Source organism: Crocodylus siamensis, chromosome 4, assembly GCF_052110815.1.
Source record: "Crocodylus siamensis isolate JL-2025a chromosome 4, ASM5211081v1, whole genome shotgun sequence".
Taxonomy (NCBI): Eukaryota; Metazoa; Chordata; order Crocodylia; family Crocodylidae; genus Crocodylus; species Crocodylus siamensis.
Genome location: NC_143398.1, coordinates 199,455,358 through 199,474,348, shown reverse-complemented (window position 1 = coordinate 199,474,348; position 18,991 = coordinate 199,455,358). Strand labels below are relative to the sequence as shown.

Here is an 18,991-nt window from a genome sequence, read left to right as displayed (position 1 = left end):
ATCATTCTAGCATATTTACAGTCATTATTCCAAACTAAAAAAAATGGAGAAAATTTGTAAACCTACTTCAAAGCCAAGTCTATCTTTCTCTTTCCAGAAACAAAAATGTGTAACTTTCTTGTCCCAAAATTCATCTGGCTTTACTACACAAACAAGTGATACCTCAGCTGGAACAACATTCTGTAAAATAAATAAAAATAAAACAATTAGCATTAATTGTAAAGTCACCTTGTATTTAGACAGCACATTTCAACCCTGAACTTAAGACTCTCTACAAATCTGTATTCAACCAGGTCTACATCATCTGGACGTAGTAGGCTAATTGATTTATTTCCGCACAGAAATTAAGTGATTTGCACTAAGACATACAGCAAGTCAACGTCAGAACTGGGAACAAAATCAAAACTCCTGTTTGTGTGGTCCCAACCCAAAGTTCATGCTCTATAAGTAACGGAAATTCCATAAGTAATACAACACTGACTTGTTTACAGTACTATGGTAACTAAACAGGGTTAAGACTCTTATGAAACTTTCAGACTGTAGCTTATTGCTATAGAGGAATATATTTGGGAAAGGAACTGCATTGCAAACTTTGCATAAAACTATTACTGTATTTGAAGATACAATAGCAGTAAAGGAACAATTAAAGCTAGAAGAGAAACGTATACTTTGCTATTAAAAACATGCTTTCAGATCAACAGATCTTCCAACACTTCAACAAAACTCTTACTACAACATTTACTATTTACAAAATACAGTAAATACTCAAGGTCTATATGCTATTAAACTTGTTACATATTTTTAGTCAGTTTTTATTAGGTTGAATACTGGATATTTTTCTGGGAAAAGAACATCCATTGTGGTTGATGCCAACATGTTGCCAACACTGAACAGTTCATAGGCCACACTCTGAACTTTTCTGTCACTACTGCAAGAAGGAAATGTAGTTAGCCACATCAATTTGAAGTTCGACAAAAACAGAGCAGTGTGGCACCCTAAAGATTAACTTGTTTAAAGAAACATGGGCTTTCGTGGGCTACAGCCTCCTTCATCAGATATACCAGACTGATGTTCTTACATATTGGCAACATAAGAACATCAAACTTAATGTTACATCTCATGAAATAACCTGTAGCCTAATAAGCTATGCCTCTCCAAATCAGTATAATCTGTAAGATGCTACACTGCCCTGTTTTTTAACTATTGCAAGAGTAACAGATAAGTGATTATACTACTAAGTATAGAAACAGTTTCAATTATTTTGTTTGAAACATTAGAAAATAAATATTTTAGGACTGGGATAATTTGATTAAAATTGGTCCAAAGCAGAAATTATTTTTGGAAAAACTAGTTCTAATAAGAAAATACCAACCAAAAACAGCTTTTTTGAAAATATTGCAAGATAATGTGTTTGAAGTCATACATTTTCTCACTGACAACTGAAAAGTGACTTTGTTTTCTTTATCCAAGCTGATAGAATATGAAAAGTAATCATGAAAAATAAACAGCTTGATTAATTTTTTTTTTGTTAGATTTATATTACTGCTTTCACAGGGGAAAAATCTATTTACAGTGTTATTTTTCACAACGGAACCAAGCATGTGATATCTAAAGAAACAGAGACAAATCAGAAACAAAGTGCTTTTAAACAACAGTATTGTTATAGGAGATGCAGTGCTCATCTTGTTGAAAAGCACTTAGATCTAAGGAAGGAAATAACAGGTCTTGGCTCTTGACAGAGAGAAAAGGTTTGGGATTAAAACATCAAGTCTCATTAAGACACTATTCAGCATCTCTTGAAGTTATTCAAGAGGCCAAAGGAAAAGAGCTGCTTTTCCTGAAAAATCAAAAGCCAAAAAACAAGCCAAATAGCTGACTCTGCTGGTCACTGGTCCAGTTCAAACAGACAGAAGTTAGCATCTTATTGTTAAAAAGTGGTACATTCTGAAAGAACACTTCTTGCTTTTATCTGTGTAGACATTAAAGTACACCAGGGTAGTTATTTGTGCTAATTAAATGTAAATCTTTCAAGTTTATGAAAAACATTTAAAAACAAACTAGTGAAACAGAGAGACCATTGTCCTCTGGGGACATAAAAAGCCTTGTTCTGTGATCCAATAAGCAGCAGTACTAACATTCAGCAGGGAAGCTGGAAAGAAGCCCACAGACTGTTTCCATATATGGACGGAAAAACATCTTGCAGTTAACAGTTAAGTGAATCATTTTGAAAGCGGAGAAGTGTTTACAATGTAAATAAGATTTGCAGTATGTCTATATACTGCAAGACACACCACATAGAGATACTAAGTACCCTTGCATTCATTAGGTGAGAACCTGAAAGCAGCATAGCCATATTAACATGGCACTGAACTAATTAGTTTTGCTGAAAAACTAGATCTACTTGCCTACGTGCAGCACCACAGTAATGTGTCTGTACTGCTGCAGTGAGCATGGGGAAAACAAGTTCAGGTATTCCTTCATGGCACTCCCTTATGCCACACAGACCTCAGTATACAATCTATCATGTGTGTTCCCTGTTAACTAGAAGTATCTGTACAGTGCTGCATTACCCTTACCATTTTGGAGTCAAAGCCTGGTCTACTTACATGAAGAACCTCGCTGAGATCCTCTATAATGGAATCTGGCTTTATAGAGAGACCATTCACATGACTTAAGTGACCAAGATTTATGCTCTGGTTATTAACCATTACAAAACTGTGAATTATGATCCAATAATGCTAGATCTATTTACTGAAAACTAAAGTTGAAGAAGATTTGATACTAAGCATATATGGTAACCTCTGATTATAAAAATTAGATGTTTTGGAAATGTAAAACAAATACTGGGACAATGATTTTTTTCTTCTAGTGAAACAAAAATCAGACCAGTCTCAACTCATTTAAGAATTCACTGTCGATCATGCCAGCTATTACTGTGATGTGCACAGCTCAATAAGCAGAAAGATCAAGAAAATGTCCTAATACTTGAACATACAGCATTCTAGCATCTGCATTTGCAAACCTGCTTCATATTTTGCACAAGATATGGAGCCTTGGAAACCTGAAATTTCCAAATGATAAGCTCGTAGCATTGCTTCCCATAGCGCATGAAGACAGGTTCTGGGATGCCCAAATTTGTAACCTCACAAAAATTTTTGTACAATGCACAGTATGCAAATTAAAACACTTTAGAAAAGCCTACACTCATTCATTACAAATTTATTTGAGTCCACTAGTTCCTCTCCCCTGGGAAGTTTAAACCCAACTGTGGGGCAACCCTGCAATGGTTGACAGATGCAGGGATGAAGGAGCTGCTGGGCTCCACCTGCCCAGGACATTTAAACCCATGAGCTGGGAAGACCATGCAGGTACTATAAATGTAATGTCTATCAGGGACGCTGGTTATCTACACAGATGAGAATGACCTCATGTTCCATGTTCTCTCTGTCATTTATTAGAAAAATAAAACTAAGGCACACACATGTTGCCATTATATTTTTTCCAGATATTCCCTCTCAAAAGAATGAGATCTGGAATTACTAAAGAACATCAAAAGGAAATATGTTTTTATTTCTTACACCTGTAACCATGTTCTTATAAAACAAATAAAGGAGTAGAAATAATTCTCATTTCTATTTGTGGAAACTTTTGTGGCATTTTAAAAAATTATATAGATATTAGTCTGCCAGTTACAGCTCAAGTGATGTGCTTCTTTTTAGTATTTTTAAGTTATAAAATTCAATCCAAGAATTTTGAGTCTCTTTTTCTTAAAAACTGTTTTCCATTTGTTTTTCTGACTTTGTCGAATGGTCCACTTTGTCATCACTACTAGTCAATAAAGAAGCAAAAGCTGTAAGTAAAATGGGGGACATATTATACTCTATAATGACATCAATAAGGTGGTAACAGGCAAATCCACATTTGCATTTCAACAAAACCAGACTACCACCCCTCATTTTTCCTCTTTCGTAAGTACTTTTAAAAGGTCAAAGAGAATCACTTATTCTAATGCAGGCTACCAAAATGACCTCTATTTAAGGCCTTCCTGTAATCTATTCAAAATATACAGGCAGCATACAATGATGCCACCTCCCTCAGGTGCTGCCACTACCACTGAATGCCAGATGATCACCTCTACCGAGGTCTGTATCACTTCTTGGTGCAAAGTCACTAAATATTAAGAAGACAGATGCCTCTTCTTCTTCTGTATAAAACATGCTAAGCTGTCAGTAAGTAGTAATGTGATCTTCAGCCGAGTAATGTGCATAACATTATTTGTAGATGAAGTGCTTCTATTGTACAGAACTGTCACAGATGAATGGTGTATTTTGTGATTTTTAAAACTTTTCTAATTTTTCTCAATAAAGAAATTACAGCTTTTACAGTAAAATGTAGCATTTTACTACCATCTATAAAACTAATCTGTTGTCTACAAATGCATAAAAATGAATTCACCTGTAGCATTAACACAACTGTCTTTACCACATTCCATTGAGATTTTCTGCCATCCACTATTACAGTAAATCCTCTTGCTTTACACTTTTCACTAAAAAAGAAAAGAAATACTTTTAGAAGAGAACTGTAGAACATAGATGAAGTATCAATGATTTTCTTGCTTATTAATCATTTTCATCACTATTAAATGGACACTATATATTCTGTATATTTTATATTTATAATTAAAATATTCCCCTTGAAATGTTTTTCATGTATATTGCTCATGCTCTAGTAATTGAAACAAATTATGTTTTTCTAATACCCCTAAAACTTTTTCTAGACTGATACAAACATTTATAAAAATTCTGCATTTACAAGATTCTTGATAAAAAAAAGTGATTCACGAGCATTACACAGGTATCACAAAATTTCTGTGAGTTCAGTGTCTTCCATTTGCCAGTTGCATACCTGAAGCACTCAGATTAGTTTTTACAAGGTCACTTAAGGAAGTCTTTCAGACTCAAAACAACTTAAAAATCACTAATGAAGGTCCTAACTGAAGAAACACCTAAAACATAAGCTTAAGTTGAAGACTTCAGATATGAGCTTAAGCACTTATTCTGACTTGAAGCCCTACTTGCTACAACTCAGTCTCCCAAAGAAACATACTGGGAGCATATACACAAGATGCTACATTGTCGTAGTGACAAGCTATGGTGACATGATGTCGCTGTAGCGACAAGCTATGTCAGCAGGCATGAACCATGATGCTGCTACTACTGCAGAGTAGCGTTGGAAATAGCCCATGTGACACTGGGACTGCACAGTACCGCTAAAGCTAAAGCAAGTACTAAATGACTGCACAGTAACAACTGCGTAGCTGGGCACACATGTAGACATGCCAACCATGAACTAAATGTTTCTATTTTAGACACGTTACAAACTGACAGCGTCCTTTTTCAAGGAAGTTTATATTAATGTATAACTGCTAAAAATGTAGCAGTTATGTATAGTGCTAAAAACTTTGTTGAAAGAACATTTAGGTTTTGAAGTCAATTATCCACAGGTTAAGAAAATACACAAGTAAGGTGGGGGGGGACCCTAAAGCTACTTCCTCCTGTGCCTCACTGCCTACATGGCAGCAAGAGCAGCAGTAAGAGCACAAGCAAATCTCTCCCCAAAAATCACAATTTCAGGACCAGGTGCCACAGTATTCCACAAAATAGGCCGTCTATCACATGGTACAATCCTATTAGGCAGGGTATACCCAGTAGAGGACAAGGAGGTTCCAGTACCATTGTGCAAGGTTTTGGTAAAACTCCACTTAGAATGCTAAGTACAGTTCTGGTGACCAAAAATTAAAAAAAAAAAAAGAAAGAAAGCTGAGTTTGAATTGGAACAGGTTAAAAAAAGCACCACTAAGATCTTTTTCTTATGAAAGACTATTAAAGGAGTTTGCCTTGTTTAGTTCAAAATAGAGATTGAGAAGGGACATGACTATTCTTTATAAATACATTTGTGGAGTAAATACTAGGAGGGAAAGGAGTTCTTCAAGCTGAAAAATACAACTAGACCAAGATCAAATGACTACAACTGACTATGGACAAAGTTAGGTACAATTCTCTGAATGTCCAACCAAGAAGAGCCAAGTTTTGGAATGAATGGTCTTCCAAGCCACACAGACAGGGAAAGAACTGAAGCTCTTTAAGACAAAACTGGATACAACTATAAATTTATGGAAGGAATGGTATAGAAGAGTAGAGGGAGTGGGAGGAGGAAAATCTTCGCTTGCTCCCTTTCCCTTAGTATCTGGAAGTCAAGCAGCCTCAACAGTAAAAAGGCAGGACACAGGAACAGTTGAAAGAGGGCAACTGCAGCGCCTGCTAAGAGGCAGCAAACAGAAGAAGACCCTAGACAGGTCTGGGAGTGTGGAAATAACTAAACCCTTCCCTGCAGAGGGCTCACAAGCAGAGGGGAGAAGTATCCCAGCAGGGAAAGCCTGTGTTGCAGAGAGCCCCAGGAGAACACAAAGATGGTCTAACTCCCTTAAGGTTCCCACTGGGAAACATAACCCCTATTTGGAAACACTAAGGGGGGACTGGAACAGCCCAGGCTGTTTATAACTTCAGGGGAAGAGTCACTTGATGTTAACTCAGCCCAGGTGTCTCCCCTCAATACAGGACAGAGGAGCAACACCTGGGGACCAGAAACCAGCGCTGATAGGCTGGAAGTGCAAGATGGAGAGCCCAGAAGGACACAAGCAGTAGTAAGAGGGGAAATCCTGCACCAGAGAGCAATGGAGACCACAGGTGAGGAATACTACTCCCCATATTTTTGCATTTTTGTTTCTAATTGACTGCAGAGGCTTCCTGGGAGTCATCCAGGAAGGTACTGAGAGCTGCTCCTAGCTGTGACAACAACAGGAGTCTGACTATGGTGAGGGTACAGGGATTGGAGGAGCCCTCTGTGAGGCTCTGTTACAGGCCATAACTGATTATTTTGGATTATTGGACACAGCCCTGAAGGCAGAGCTGGTTTTTCCTTCTCAGGGAGAAAATTCTCCAATTATTACCATCAATTCATGGCAGACAAGTGCCCTGAGGAGGTAACATACCCCTTTAGGGGTGCACAGCACAAGTTGAGCCATATACAAAAGGACTCATCCACAAATGGTATGCTACTTTAGGGTGTTTAGGTTAAGAATTAGCATATGTGATGATCTGGAATTATGCTTGAAATCTCCACGTTGGGGTACAGAAGTAACTCTTCATCCCATGCTTCATAGTTTTTACTGATCACCTGCTGGAGAGCCCTGGAAAAGATTTTTCTCCCTTTGAATGCCATTGGATTCTGGATTTTTTTCCACCTTCCCCTTGAAGTCTTAAGGAACTATGGAAGAAAGAGACTTGGGGGTCATCATTGACCTCAAGATGAACATGAGCCTACAATGCAATGCTGCGGCTACTAAAGCGAGCAAAACGCTGGCTTGCATCCATAGATGCTTCTCAAGCAAATCCCAGGACGTCATTCTCCCCTTGTACTCAGCCTTGGTGAGGCCGCAGCTGAAGTACTGCGTCCAGTTTTGGGCTCCACAATTCAAAACGGATGTGGAGAAGCCTGAGAGAGTCCAGAGAAGAGCCATGCGCATGACCAGAGGTCAGGAAAACAGACCTTACGATGACAGGCTGAGAGCTATGGGGCTCTTCAGCCTAGAAAAGCACAGGCTCAGGGGTGATCTGATGGCCACCTATAAGTTTATCGGGGTGACCACCAGGATCTGGGGGAATGTTTGTTCACCGGAGCGCCCCATAGGATGGCGAGGTAGAACGGTCATAAACTACTGTAAGACCGTTTCAGGCTGGACATAAGGAAGAATTTCTTTACTGTCCGAGCCCCCAAGGTCTGGAACAGCCTGCCACTGGAGGTGGTTCAAGCACCTACATTGAACGCCTTCAAGAGCAAATTGGATGCTTATCTTGCTGGGATCCTATGACCCCAGATGACTTCCTGCCCTTTGGGCGGGGGGGCTGGACTTGATGATCTCCCGAGGTCCCTTCCAGCCCTAATGTCTATGAAATCTATGAACTTGGCCACAGCTATGACTGAAAGTTTTCGACTAGGATGTACTGATATTCTTGACAATTCTTTAAAGAAAAAAAATTAGAGAGACCTGGCTAGAAGACTTTCTACTCAGGGGCATACTGACTGCCAAATTTGCGATTAGGAGGGAATTTTTTCCTGTGGATCATACTGAAAGGACTGTGGGCTTTTTGGTCTTCCTCCTTCCTTTTGGGGCACAGTTCTTTTCTTAGGACTTTTTAGGCATATATTAGTCAAATACTTACTTTCCTGTTACTGCAGTGGCAAGTCATTAGCAGTGCCCATCTCCCACATGCTTTTACTCACAGCAATGAGGGACAACATTTTTGACAGGCACGCCACAAAGTGCCACTCTGATCCCTTCCCCCTCTGTTCTATCTGCCACTGTGCTCCATGCTCCCGTCTTAATCTGCTGCATGCCACACAGAGGTTTCCCATGACACTTGTGGCACATTTGCCACAGTTTGGACACCCCTGACAAAGCATGCTACAGGGCAGTGATTTTCAACCTGTGGTCTGGAGACACATGAGGGTCTACAGGCTATGTCTAAGGGGTCTGCAAAAGATGACTATGATCAATCAAAGTATGCCACAACTTACAATTCAAAGGGGTATGTCTGCACCTCCATTCAGAGTTTCCAAAGAGGTTTGTGACCTCCATTTGAGATTTCCAAAAGGGTCCACAAATGACAAAAGTTGAAAACTACTGGTATAGGGAATTCTTGGTGTTTTGGGTATCTTGCCTCGTAATCATGTGGACAAGTCTACGGTGGAAATTTTGGAAATTCCTTGGGTAAAACGACTGCCTGTGAATGCAAGGGACTGGACTGGACTATGGGCCCTTCTAGTGCTATTTTCCTCAAAACATTTAAGCAAAAAGAGTCTGAAGCAGTAAAACATTTCCTACTATAAAACAACACAAAAAATCAGGCTGTTTTCCCTGCTTGCATAAAAAGAGGTCACTTTTCTGCAAAACGTTCACATCAGCAGAGAGATGAAAAAAAGTCAAGCATTTTTCCAACTGCATGTCACAATTTCTACATGGGAAAAGTAGTGCTTGGTGTGAACTGTTGCATTAAATAAAATCAGGTAATACCTAGACAGCAAAATGATTAGTGCTTATTAGAATAACTGTACCTACATTTTTTTTTAACTATCAGAACCAAGTGCTGAAGTCAATGAGGATACTTACATGATTGATACAAGTGGAGTATCCATAATTTTGAAAAGTTCAAAACTCATTTAATAATAATAATAATAAAAAAGTAGTGAATATTAATTTGGGGGCAGAGGTGAAATCAAAAATATAAAAGGATAATGATTTGCAGGTGACTTGCCAAATCATTTATAGTTTATCTTACGATACAATCAAACAAATGATAAATGAAATCTGTCAGATCAATGAGCAGGTGTTCCACAAGGCAAAGTCCCATGAAGTTGATGATTTTATTGTTAGGCCCATAGCAAGTGACAGAATTTTAGATTCTACTAGATCTGTACCAAGTTAAGCAAAGTAATACGGTATGTTCTTAACTTTAAAGAGAGAGTGTCAAACTCATTTGGCCCGGTGGGGTGGGTCCAGACTGTGGGACTCTTTGTGGGCTGGACAAACCACCTGCAGATCTAGCCTACAGAGCCAAAGCTGCCAGAACCACTGAGGTTGAATGGAGGTGGCATTAACTCTTTCATTGCTGGCACCAACATACAGGTTCCTCTACTGCTGGCAGCTGTGGCAAGAAGGCCAGCAGGCCAAATGACTAACTTCCACTGGCTGGATCCACCCTGCAGGCCAAATGTTTGACAGCCCTGCTTTAAAACATTTGAGTAACCCCATTACCCTCAGTAGGACTCTATGTATGCTTAAAAGTTAAGTGCACACTTAATCAGGGACTTTATGAACAAGGAGGATAGCAGAGAAAGGTAGGAACTTGTTTTAGCTTCAACAACTGCAACTACTAGGTTTTAATTACGGAGTTAAATGTTAGCGACTGGTTAGTTTATACAATATTATACACATGTGATCATAAAGAAAAACATTATTGCATGTATTCAAGCAACGTAATGGTGAAAGAAAAGGGTAGAGGGCAAAAAAAGGGCCTGGCAGAATAAAAGGCCATATACCTTTCAGTACATGCACTTTTTAATTATTATGCTGTATTCTAATAAAATGAAATGAGATTTCCAATTATACTACAGTCTGCATACAATGCATTTTTAAAAGAAGGTAAAATAAAAATATGTAGCGCTTTTAAGAGAACACCTTTAGAGTCACCTTGGAATGCTTAGCAGATAGTCTAGAGTAACACTCAACTCATCCATATTAGTCTGTTCAAGGCATAATGGAATTGTCAGAATGAGGCCACTTCGTCTGTCCTTCCCTCCTATTTAGGAAAAAAAAAAAGTCATTGCAAGGACCTGATATGTTTTTAAGGTAAAAATACACATTAGTTACACTCTTTCAAAATACATGTTTCTTGAGCAGCAAACTGCTATAAAGATAACTGTATTAAGACATATTTTGGTTTAAAAGCTGCAGATGGCTACCATATAGGTACAGCACAAATCACAGCAGGCATGCCCCCGCCTTCAGCCACCACTGTCACTTTACTTGCTGTCACTTGCCATGCTGGCAGCAATCACTGGCAGGGAAAGTTACTGCAGTAACCAAAATGAGTGTGTTGGGCGGGGGGGATAGGACCATAAAAGAATCATTTGTGACAGAAGCAGTAGCTGAAGTACAGGGGGTACAAGAGTGGTTGAAGTAGGGGGGTGACTGCACTCAGTCCCCATGTAACTTTTTACATCCCATAGTCTGGTAAACACCGAGCTATACAAAACATTTCTCACGTACAAGTAAATGCCATGTCCAAGACACAGGTTCTGGTTCTGAGACTACCATAAAGGAAAACATGAACAATTCTGAAGATCTATGGAAAATACACAATCTTTTAAGAGTAAGCTAAAGCTCCTCCTACCAAATACCCATCAGGCTGCACCAACATTCTGGACCCACGTACTTCAAGCTTCCCTTGGGCTAGGGAAAGACATTCAAAAGCCTGAGCCTGAATTTATTCAGTCTTTGCAGGTTAATCTAACCTGCAGAGAGTGAACCGGTTTGCAAGTGGACAGTAAAGAAGTTCTTGAAACGGTCTTGTAAGGAGTTTATAACCATTTGACCTTGTAATCCCTTGGGGCACGCTGGTGAACAAACGTTCCCTCAGGTCCTGGTGAACACCCCTTATAAATTTATAGGTGGCCATCAGATCACCTCTGAGCCTGCGCTTTTCCAGGCTGAAGAGCCCCATGGCTCTCAGCCTGTTATCGTAAGGTCTGTTTTCCTGACCTCTGAGCATGCGCGTGGCTGTCCTCTGGAGTCTCTCAAGTTTCTCCACATCCTTCTTGAATTGTGGAGCCCAAAACTGGACACAGCACTCCAGCTGCAGCCTCACCAAAGCTGAGTACAATGGGAGAATGATGTCCTGGGATTTGCTTGAGAAGCATCTATGGATGCAAGCCAGCATTTTGCTTGCTTTACTGGCTGCAGCATCACATTGAAGGCTCATGTTAATCTTGTGGACAATCCTGACCCTCAAGTCGCTCTCGTCTGTAGTGCTAGTCAGCGTAGCACTGCGAAGCCTATAGACATGCTGCAGGTTTTTCCTCCCAAGGTGGAGAACCTTGCATTTTTCGGTGTTGAACACCATCAGGTTCTTGTCCACCCATTTACTAAGCCTATCAAGGTCAGCCTGGATTACCCCCATCCTCAGGTGTGGATGCTTTACCCCAAAGTTTGGTATCATCAGCAAACTTGGCCAGTCCACTTCTGACTCCAATGTCCACCTCATTAAGAGGTTGAACAAAATAGGTCCAAGGACAGAGCCTTGAGGGACCCCACTGGTCACAGGGCACCATGACGATTGACTTCCGTCAACTACCACTCTCTGGGTCTGACCACAGAGACAATTCCCCAGCCAGCGGATCATGGTGGACCCGAGGCCACAGTTGGCCAGTTTTGCCAAAAGGTGATCATGGGATATAGATCGAAGGCTTTTTTAAAGTTGAGATATATGATATCAAGCTTTTCTCCCTTGTCCAGGTGATAGGTCATCTGGTCATAAAATGAGATAACTCAGGCATGACCTACCCGCAACAAACCCGTGCTGGCTGTCCCTCAGGGTCTTGCCATCAGCCAGTCTGTTGAGAAGAGCCTCCTTGATGATTTTTTCTAAGACCTTCCCCAGGACAGAGGTCAGGCTGATGGGCCAGTAGTTTGCTGGATTCACTTTCCTCCCTTTCTTGAAGATAGGCACCACATTGGCCTTCTTCCAATCATCAGGCACTTCACCAGAGCACCAGGAGCTCTCGAAGATCTGTGCCAGCAGCTGAGCTATGAAGACTGCCAGCTCCTTGAGTACCCTGGGGCGTAAATTATCAGGGCCAGCTGACTTGAAGGTGCCCAGCCTCTCAAGCTGTTCCTTCACAAGGTCAGCACTGATGGAGGGCAAGGAACCATGCTTGCTTAGGCATCCCTGTCCCCTAGTGGGCAGGGGCATCCCATGGGAGTTGTGAAAGACTGATGCAAAGTACCCATTTAGCAAGTTGGCTTTTTCCTGGGCATTGGTCATCAGTTCTCCCTTTTGGCTTATCAGGGGTCCAATGTTGCCCTTGCTTTTCTTCTGGCTCTCCACATATCTAAAAAGGGACTTTTTATTGTCCTTGATACTTGTGGCCTGTTGGAGTTCCATGGCATCCCTGGCTTTCCTGGTTTGTTCCCTGCAGGTCCGGACCAGTGCAGAGTATTCCTCCTCGGAGGCGGATCCTGTCCTCCATCCTTTGTAGATCTGTCTTTTTAGATGCAGGAGGACCGTCAGTTCCCTGGAGAGCCAAGGGGGCTGCTATGCCCTTTTGCTGTCTTTCCTCCAAGATGGAATAGCCTCAAGCTTGTGCATCTAGGATCGCTCCCTTTGACTCAATCAGTTAAGTCTGATACTACATTCAACCAGGTTTATCTCAAACTGGTTTCACCCATTTTGAAACTGGTTTATGTGCACTGAATGTCTGTCCTGTTACAAGTTTAAACCAGTTTCTGATCACTTATTACACACAAATCAGTTTATCTGTCCGTAGCCATGGTGTCCAACATGTATGTTTCGTTTCCCCAGAGCTCCAGCATTACAAGCACTCTGGTTTTATAGTACCTCTCTGGGGACACAATAGTGGATGGTAGAGAGACATGTAGGCTTTTTTTAAGGGTACAAAACTCACTGTTTTTTCCTTTAGTGAACACAGGAAACATCGAGATGCAGACAAAAGAATACAGAATTACATTTATTTCCCTGTCTCAGTTATTCATCAAATCCCCTGGCAAATCAAATCCTCCTCTGTTGCTTTATTACCAGCTAACCTAGAAAAACTGACTCATTTGCAGAACAGACGGCCAAATCTAAACAACTTCCATGTTAATAGCTGGCAGTCAAGGTTTAATGATCCTTCACTGTAGGGGGTTTATAGTCCAGGGAGGCCCATGGGCTGCATGTGACTGCCTTTCCTGCTGTTGTGTGATGGGGAGTCTGAGTGCCACCTGTGCAGCCTGCATTGCCAGAGAGATTCTGGTGGGGCTGCTTCCGCTATGTGCAACCTGCACAACGTGTGACCTGGGAATTTCACACAAGTAGTACACATAGCTTCTTGTCAGTTTTTGCTGCTGCTATGCCGAACCCTACCCTTAGTGGAAAAGCTGAATCAAGAAGATAGTCTTAGTAGACCCATTCACAAATGAGGGAAGGCAATAAACAGAGGCAAAGGAAGGACAAAGTTCCCACCATGCACCGCAATCTGAAGTAACAGGACATTTGGACAGTTTGTGAAATCAGTGAAAACAATTTTTATTAGATCTACCAGATTGAGATGGACAAAACCCCCCACAAAACCATCTCCTAGTACAAAACAGCCCTGAAACAGAAATCCCAGCCACACTGACACCATTTGTAGCTGGAAGGGATGCGTTTTCTTACCTGGTCACTGCCCTTGAACACAGTCCTGTCCCTCAAATCCTTTGCATCAGTCCTATATCTAAGCTCCTGTAATATGCCACTGAAACTTATTGACAGAACAGGAAAAGTCTTGTGAATGCTTTGTGTCCCATTCTAGCAATTTACCATTATACATACAACTGCAACAGTTGCAGAAAATTTTAGAATTTTGGATTTAGATCTTTTCATGTCAGTGGTCATGGTTTGGGGAAACAGCATCACTCTTTATAATACAAGATAATTTATCTGAACTGGACTGAAATAAACCACAGTAGTATTTACAAGTTAATTTAATAGACTGCTAAATTGCAACAAAATGGTCTTATAAATATTATCTTTTTATACTTTCAAATTTTTTTAAATACTCCACATTTCTGTTAATCAATTTCAGAACAAATGGTAATACATGCCCCCTTTTTTGCCATTACTTCAAGTAGCATGTTTTTGTTTTTTTCACCTTCTTTGGGTTTTTTTTTTTTTTTTTTTTTTTTTACATAGAAGTCTACTGGCTTTCATTTCTGGTAAAACTTAATTTTATGAGATCATTTCAACTTCATTTTGGAGGAAGGAGGAGGATATTTTCTGAAATCTTTAAGCAAGCAATTTTTTCTGGAGAGATATTACTCAAAAAAATTTTAAAAATTAAATCATCAGGCTTTTGCTTCATAAAAGTAGTTGATCTAGATGGAACTTGAGTTTTAACTAATTGGTCCATAAAGCCATTACAAACAGAGAGTACATCTTTACAGAAGTAAAGTGATTTAAGTTAAATGCACACAAAATATCTACAGATATAAATATCAGGTGTTATCTGCTGAAAAAGGCTAAGATAAGGTTTCCTAAAATAAAATATAGATTCAAGTGACCTAGTAACAAAAAGAATGTGGCTGTTTACACAATGCATCATTACTGTAATTATAGTAATAGTTAAGAACCTGTGCTTTTTTTTTTTTCCTCAAAGCCATTAAACCAAAGTGCAATTAAATATCCATTAGTAGCACTGGAAAATATAAGTGTGCATATTCCATTTATTCACATGGGGCCCAATTCTGCAAAACGTACTCCATGACTGATCTCTCTGGGTCCAGTAGGGGTACTTTAAACAGATAGATATATTTTTGCTCCTTTCCTTCCTCACCCCCACTAAAAAAATCATCCATGCAGTTTTAAAGTAGTTTTCTATCTTTCTAATACGTCACACCCAGAGAGAAACAATTGTTGTGCAACAAGCTATGGTGGCATTCTAATTATGAATGGTGTTTCCAAAAGATTCTATCGTAATTTTTCCTTTTTTGTTCCCTCAGACAGAAGAGGAAACAGCAACAAAGAAAGGAATGGAGAGAGCTTCTGAATGGATATAGCCTCTCCCTCAGAAAGTAAGCAGCAGCCATAAGAGTCCCTGCTATAGGCATTTCCATCCAAAATCCACTTAGTTAGGGCAACAGAAATTGCAGCTAGACTGCTTTCATTTAATCTTTTCTTAAATAGGAGAGACTACTGAAAACTCAGCAACAACAAAGAAGAGAGGTAGAAAGAGAAGGGAAAAAAAGAAGGAAGTGGCTTTACACTGTTCAAAAGCTGTTCTCTTACTCTTTTGTCTTGGGCACCCCCCAAAAATAAGTATGGTTTTCCCTTCTCTTGCTGTAGTGCTTACAAATGCATTCAATTAAACAAACAGAAGGAAAATAGTTTGTTTCTGGATCTGATGCAAAACTTCAAAGGCCACATCCATTGCACGGACCATTGTCTTTATAAAACCGCTCTCGAAAACAAGAACAAAAGGCCAAAAATGGGGCAAGGGAAGGAGTACTTCTTAAAGATGTTAAAAAAAAAAAAAATATGGTGTTCCATATCCAGCACACCCACAAAGATTTTCTTCCAAGAAGTCAAATGAGTCAATTTAGTTCCAAGCAAGCAGCCAGCACACAAACAAGAAGCATGCCCCATTTACAGAAGCTGATGCCAGGGAATGGATTCTGAGCCAAGATCCATGAGGGCTAAATTCAAACAGCAAGAACACATCTTATAATGATGCACCACAGGAAAATTAGCAGACTGCCTGATCGAGGACATATTGTCATGTACATGGATAAGAACCTAAAAAACAGAACAGAACTGGGGCTGAAAAGACCCGAAATATCCTGAAGAGCAGAAACTTAAGCTAACGGTTGCCTGTACAAGAGATGGAAAAAAGGAACCCTGTAATACTTGTGGAGGCTCTATTTAAAAGGAATTTTAGCCAAAGGAGGAAACCCCTTCATCCAAGCCTATTACACTTCTTCCCCTGTACCACAGAAACCACAGTCATCTGTCACCATTACTACACCAACTAGGAACCAATAAGAAGAAAGCTAAAGAATAGAGGATTCTTTGTAGTTCAAGGTTACAGAACTGCAATATATCAGTCTGTCACATGCAACCTCCAGAGAAAGAAAGGCAAGATTTCTGCTGCCTGTCAAGGTAACATGATGTTACAGCAAGGATTTCCTTGAAATCGTGCTTCTTACATAAACCACAGCTACCTACTTATGCAAAAATATCACTTCTATTCTCTGCCTTCCCCCTCCCACTACCCCACCAAGGAAAATATCACCTTCTTCATTATATCTCTGTTATCTTGACATAAAGGTCAACATGTTCCAAGCTTGCACTGTGTTTTCATTTAGGTTATTTATAGCCATTTCTGTGTCCCTCACAATATTTACATTCACCTTGACTTCCAGGCAGCGTTAATATGGATAATGACTCCCTCCATTCCTGATTCCGAATCAGATAATTTCCAAAGCCTTCTTTCTTTTCCTTCTCAAAATTCAAGCTCAGTCTTCTATGGTGGATTGATTTAAAATCTAGGTAATCTAAATTAGTTCTTTACATCATCAGGTGGAAAGTCCCAACCTTAAATAACTGAAAAAAAATCAAACTTTTCTACCTGTATTGCATTTTTCTTTAGAAAAATCATTGAATTCTCACTGGCTACTATAATGATTACAACAGGCAGATTTACAATTCAAACTAGCTTTGCTCCATCCTTTGCAACTCATCTCCCTTAAATTTTGGTTACTGTTTTAAGAATTTCTTTGTAGAACAGCTAAACGTTTTGAGAAACAATATTTACTAACATTTTATTTTCAGTTTGCTCTTGTATTTAGAAAACAGACATGGTGCAAAGGATGAATTCCTTTTAGAAACATAAGACAAACTAGTCTTAAAATGTTTTTTTTAGTTTTTTTTACAAAATTTCCAAATTGAGCTAGTGACAGATACCTCAGTAAAAATAACTGTCACTATCAGCAAGCTTTAAAAATTATCAGTGTTGTTTTAAAGTTGTCAAATGACAGGCTTCAGTGTGTTTATAACATATGAGAAGGCTTGTTAGATAACAAATGAACTGAGGTAAAATTTTCTCAGTGTTTTTCTTAAATTCTCCTACATACGCACACAAGCACAACAATATTAGTTAATTGTTAATGCTTTATTTACATAAGAGTTAAAAGACCCTGAAGTTAACAGTGCAGTTGGTTATGAAGTTTAGATTTGGCGCCTGAAATCCATTTATGTCTGCTTTGTGTTAGATATCCCAGGCTGTTGAATTTTTTGAATAAATACCTGGATTCAAACAGCATTCACTCAAATTGAAAATGTTATTTACTGTATTTATACTCAATCTAAGATTACTTTGAATTTAAGATGACCCACAATAATTAGATGTTATAAACAGACAATTAATAAATGTGTTATAATCCTCCACGTATATTGGAGGATTGTCTTAAAATTCATTGCCTCCACCACTGGGAAAGGAGTGGCAGAGAGGCAAGCAGATGTGAGGGGAAGGTGTGCGGGAGAAGCAAGCAGCCTGACCCCTGCCCTACCACACTCCTGGTCACCTGTCTCCCCTGGTGCCTGCCCCCCACCCAAGGCGAAAGCCAGTGCCAATACATCCTCTGTGCCCCAGGCTGGAGCCAGAACTGCAACTGAGGGTAAGTGACAGCAGGGTGGGAGTGGGTAGTAGCAGCTGTAGCCCTGCCACCTCCCCACCTTTTACTTGAATTCCAGACAAAGGGGTTCTCCCCCACCACAGCTGAATTGGAAGGGGGGAGGGAGAAAAACCTCATCTTGGATTTGAGTAAATACAGTATTTATTGACATTTTCACAAAAGATTGCAATAAATTAGACGTGCTATTGATTTTCACAGCATTTCAGTGACTTCAAACTGAGTTATTTTTTTACTGAGAAAGAAAGATCAAAAAAAGTTATTTTGCATGCATAAGTTATTTTCATACATATTTTTAATACTAAAATTCAGGACAGACAAACATCCTGTCATTGAAAATCATCAAAAAACTTCCTTTGTTTAGTTAAATCACTCAAACTCAGGAAAACTAAGAATTGTTTTCTAGTTCCCACAAACTCTGTTCTATGAATTGTTCTTGGAATTGTTCTATGAATTGTGGTTGGAAGTATAAAAAAAAGATACTGCACATAGGAGTAGCTCGCCTCTTGGGTCATGTGTAGACACCTATTAAAATTATCAGGTAGGAAATCTCAGAAGCCTTCACAGAATACATCCATGGTACTCTATAAACATTAGCATGCTGTACAAAAGAAGTTATTTATCCACAAATCTGAAAATGAAAAATCAGATTTTTGTGTGTAATAACTATGTAACATTCTTTTTTTTACTCGCTTTTGAGAGGTGTTTATTAAAAAACAAATCATCCTGACAGCATTATTTCTAGCTCAGCAAATCCCTCACTACATCTTCAATACCTTTAGGAATGGCGATCCCAACTCAGGTTATGATTCTGGACATCAGAGTAATCAGCAAAATACCTTAATCTTACAGAGAAGACATGCTTTGAGCTAATAACATTGTGTTGAGTGTCTCAGATTTGTAACCAATCTTAAAATTCAGGACAGATTC

General features: G+C 39.5%; 1 protein-coding gene across 7 annotated transcripts in view; it reads right to left on the bottom strand.

Annotated features, from left to right (window-relative positions):
* The window catches only part of SESTD1 (SEC14 and spectrin domain containing 1), a 148,615-nt gene that overhangs the window by 67,693 nt on the left and 61,931 nt on the right, over positions 1 to 18,991 (bottom strand). For all 7 annotated transcript variants that reach the window (XM_090045320.1, XM_090045324.1, XM_090045319.1 and 4 more), the window contains 3 exons: positions 10,310 to 10,418; positions 4,456 to 4,546; positions 67 to 180 (listed from right to left, as the gene is read on the bottom strand). In XM_090045320.1, the coding sequence (XP_089901446.1) occupies positions 67 to 180; positions 4,456 to 4,546; positions 10,310 to 10,418 (314 nt within the window). The remainder of the gene's footprint in view (positions 1 to 66; positions 181 to 4,455; positions 4,547 to 10,309; positions 10,419 to 18,991) is intronic.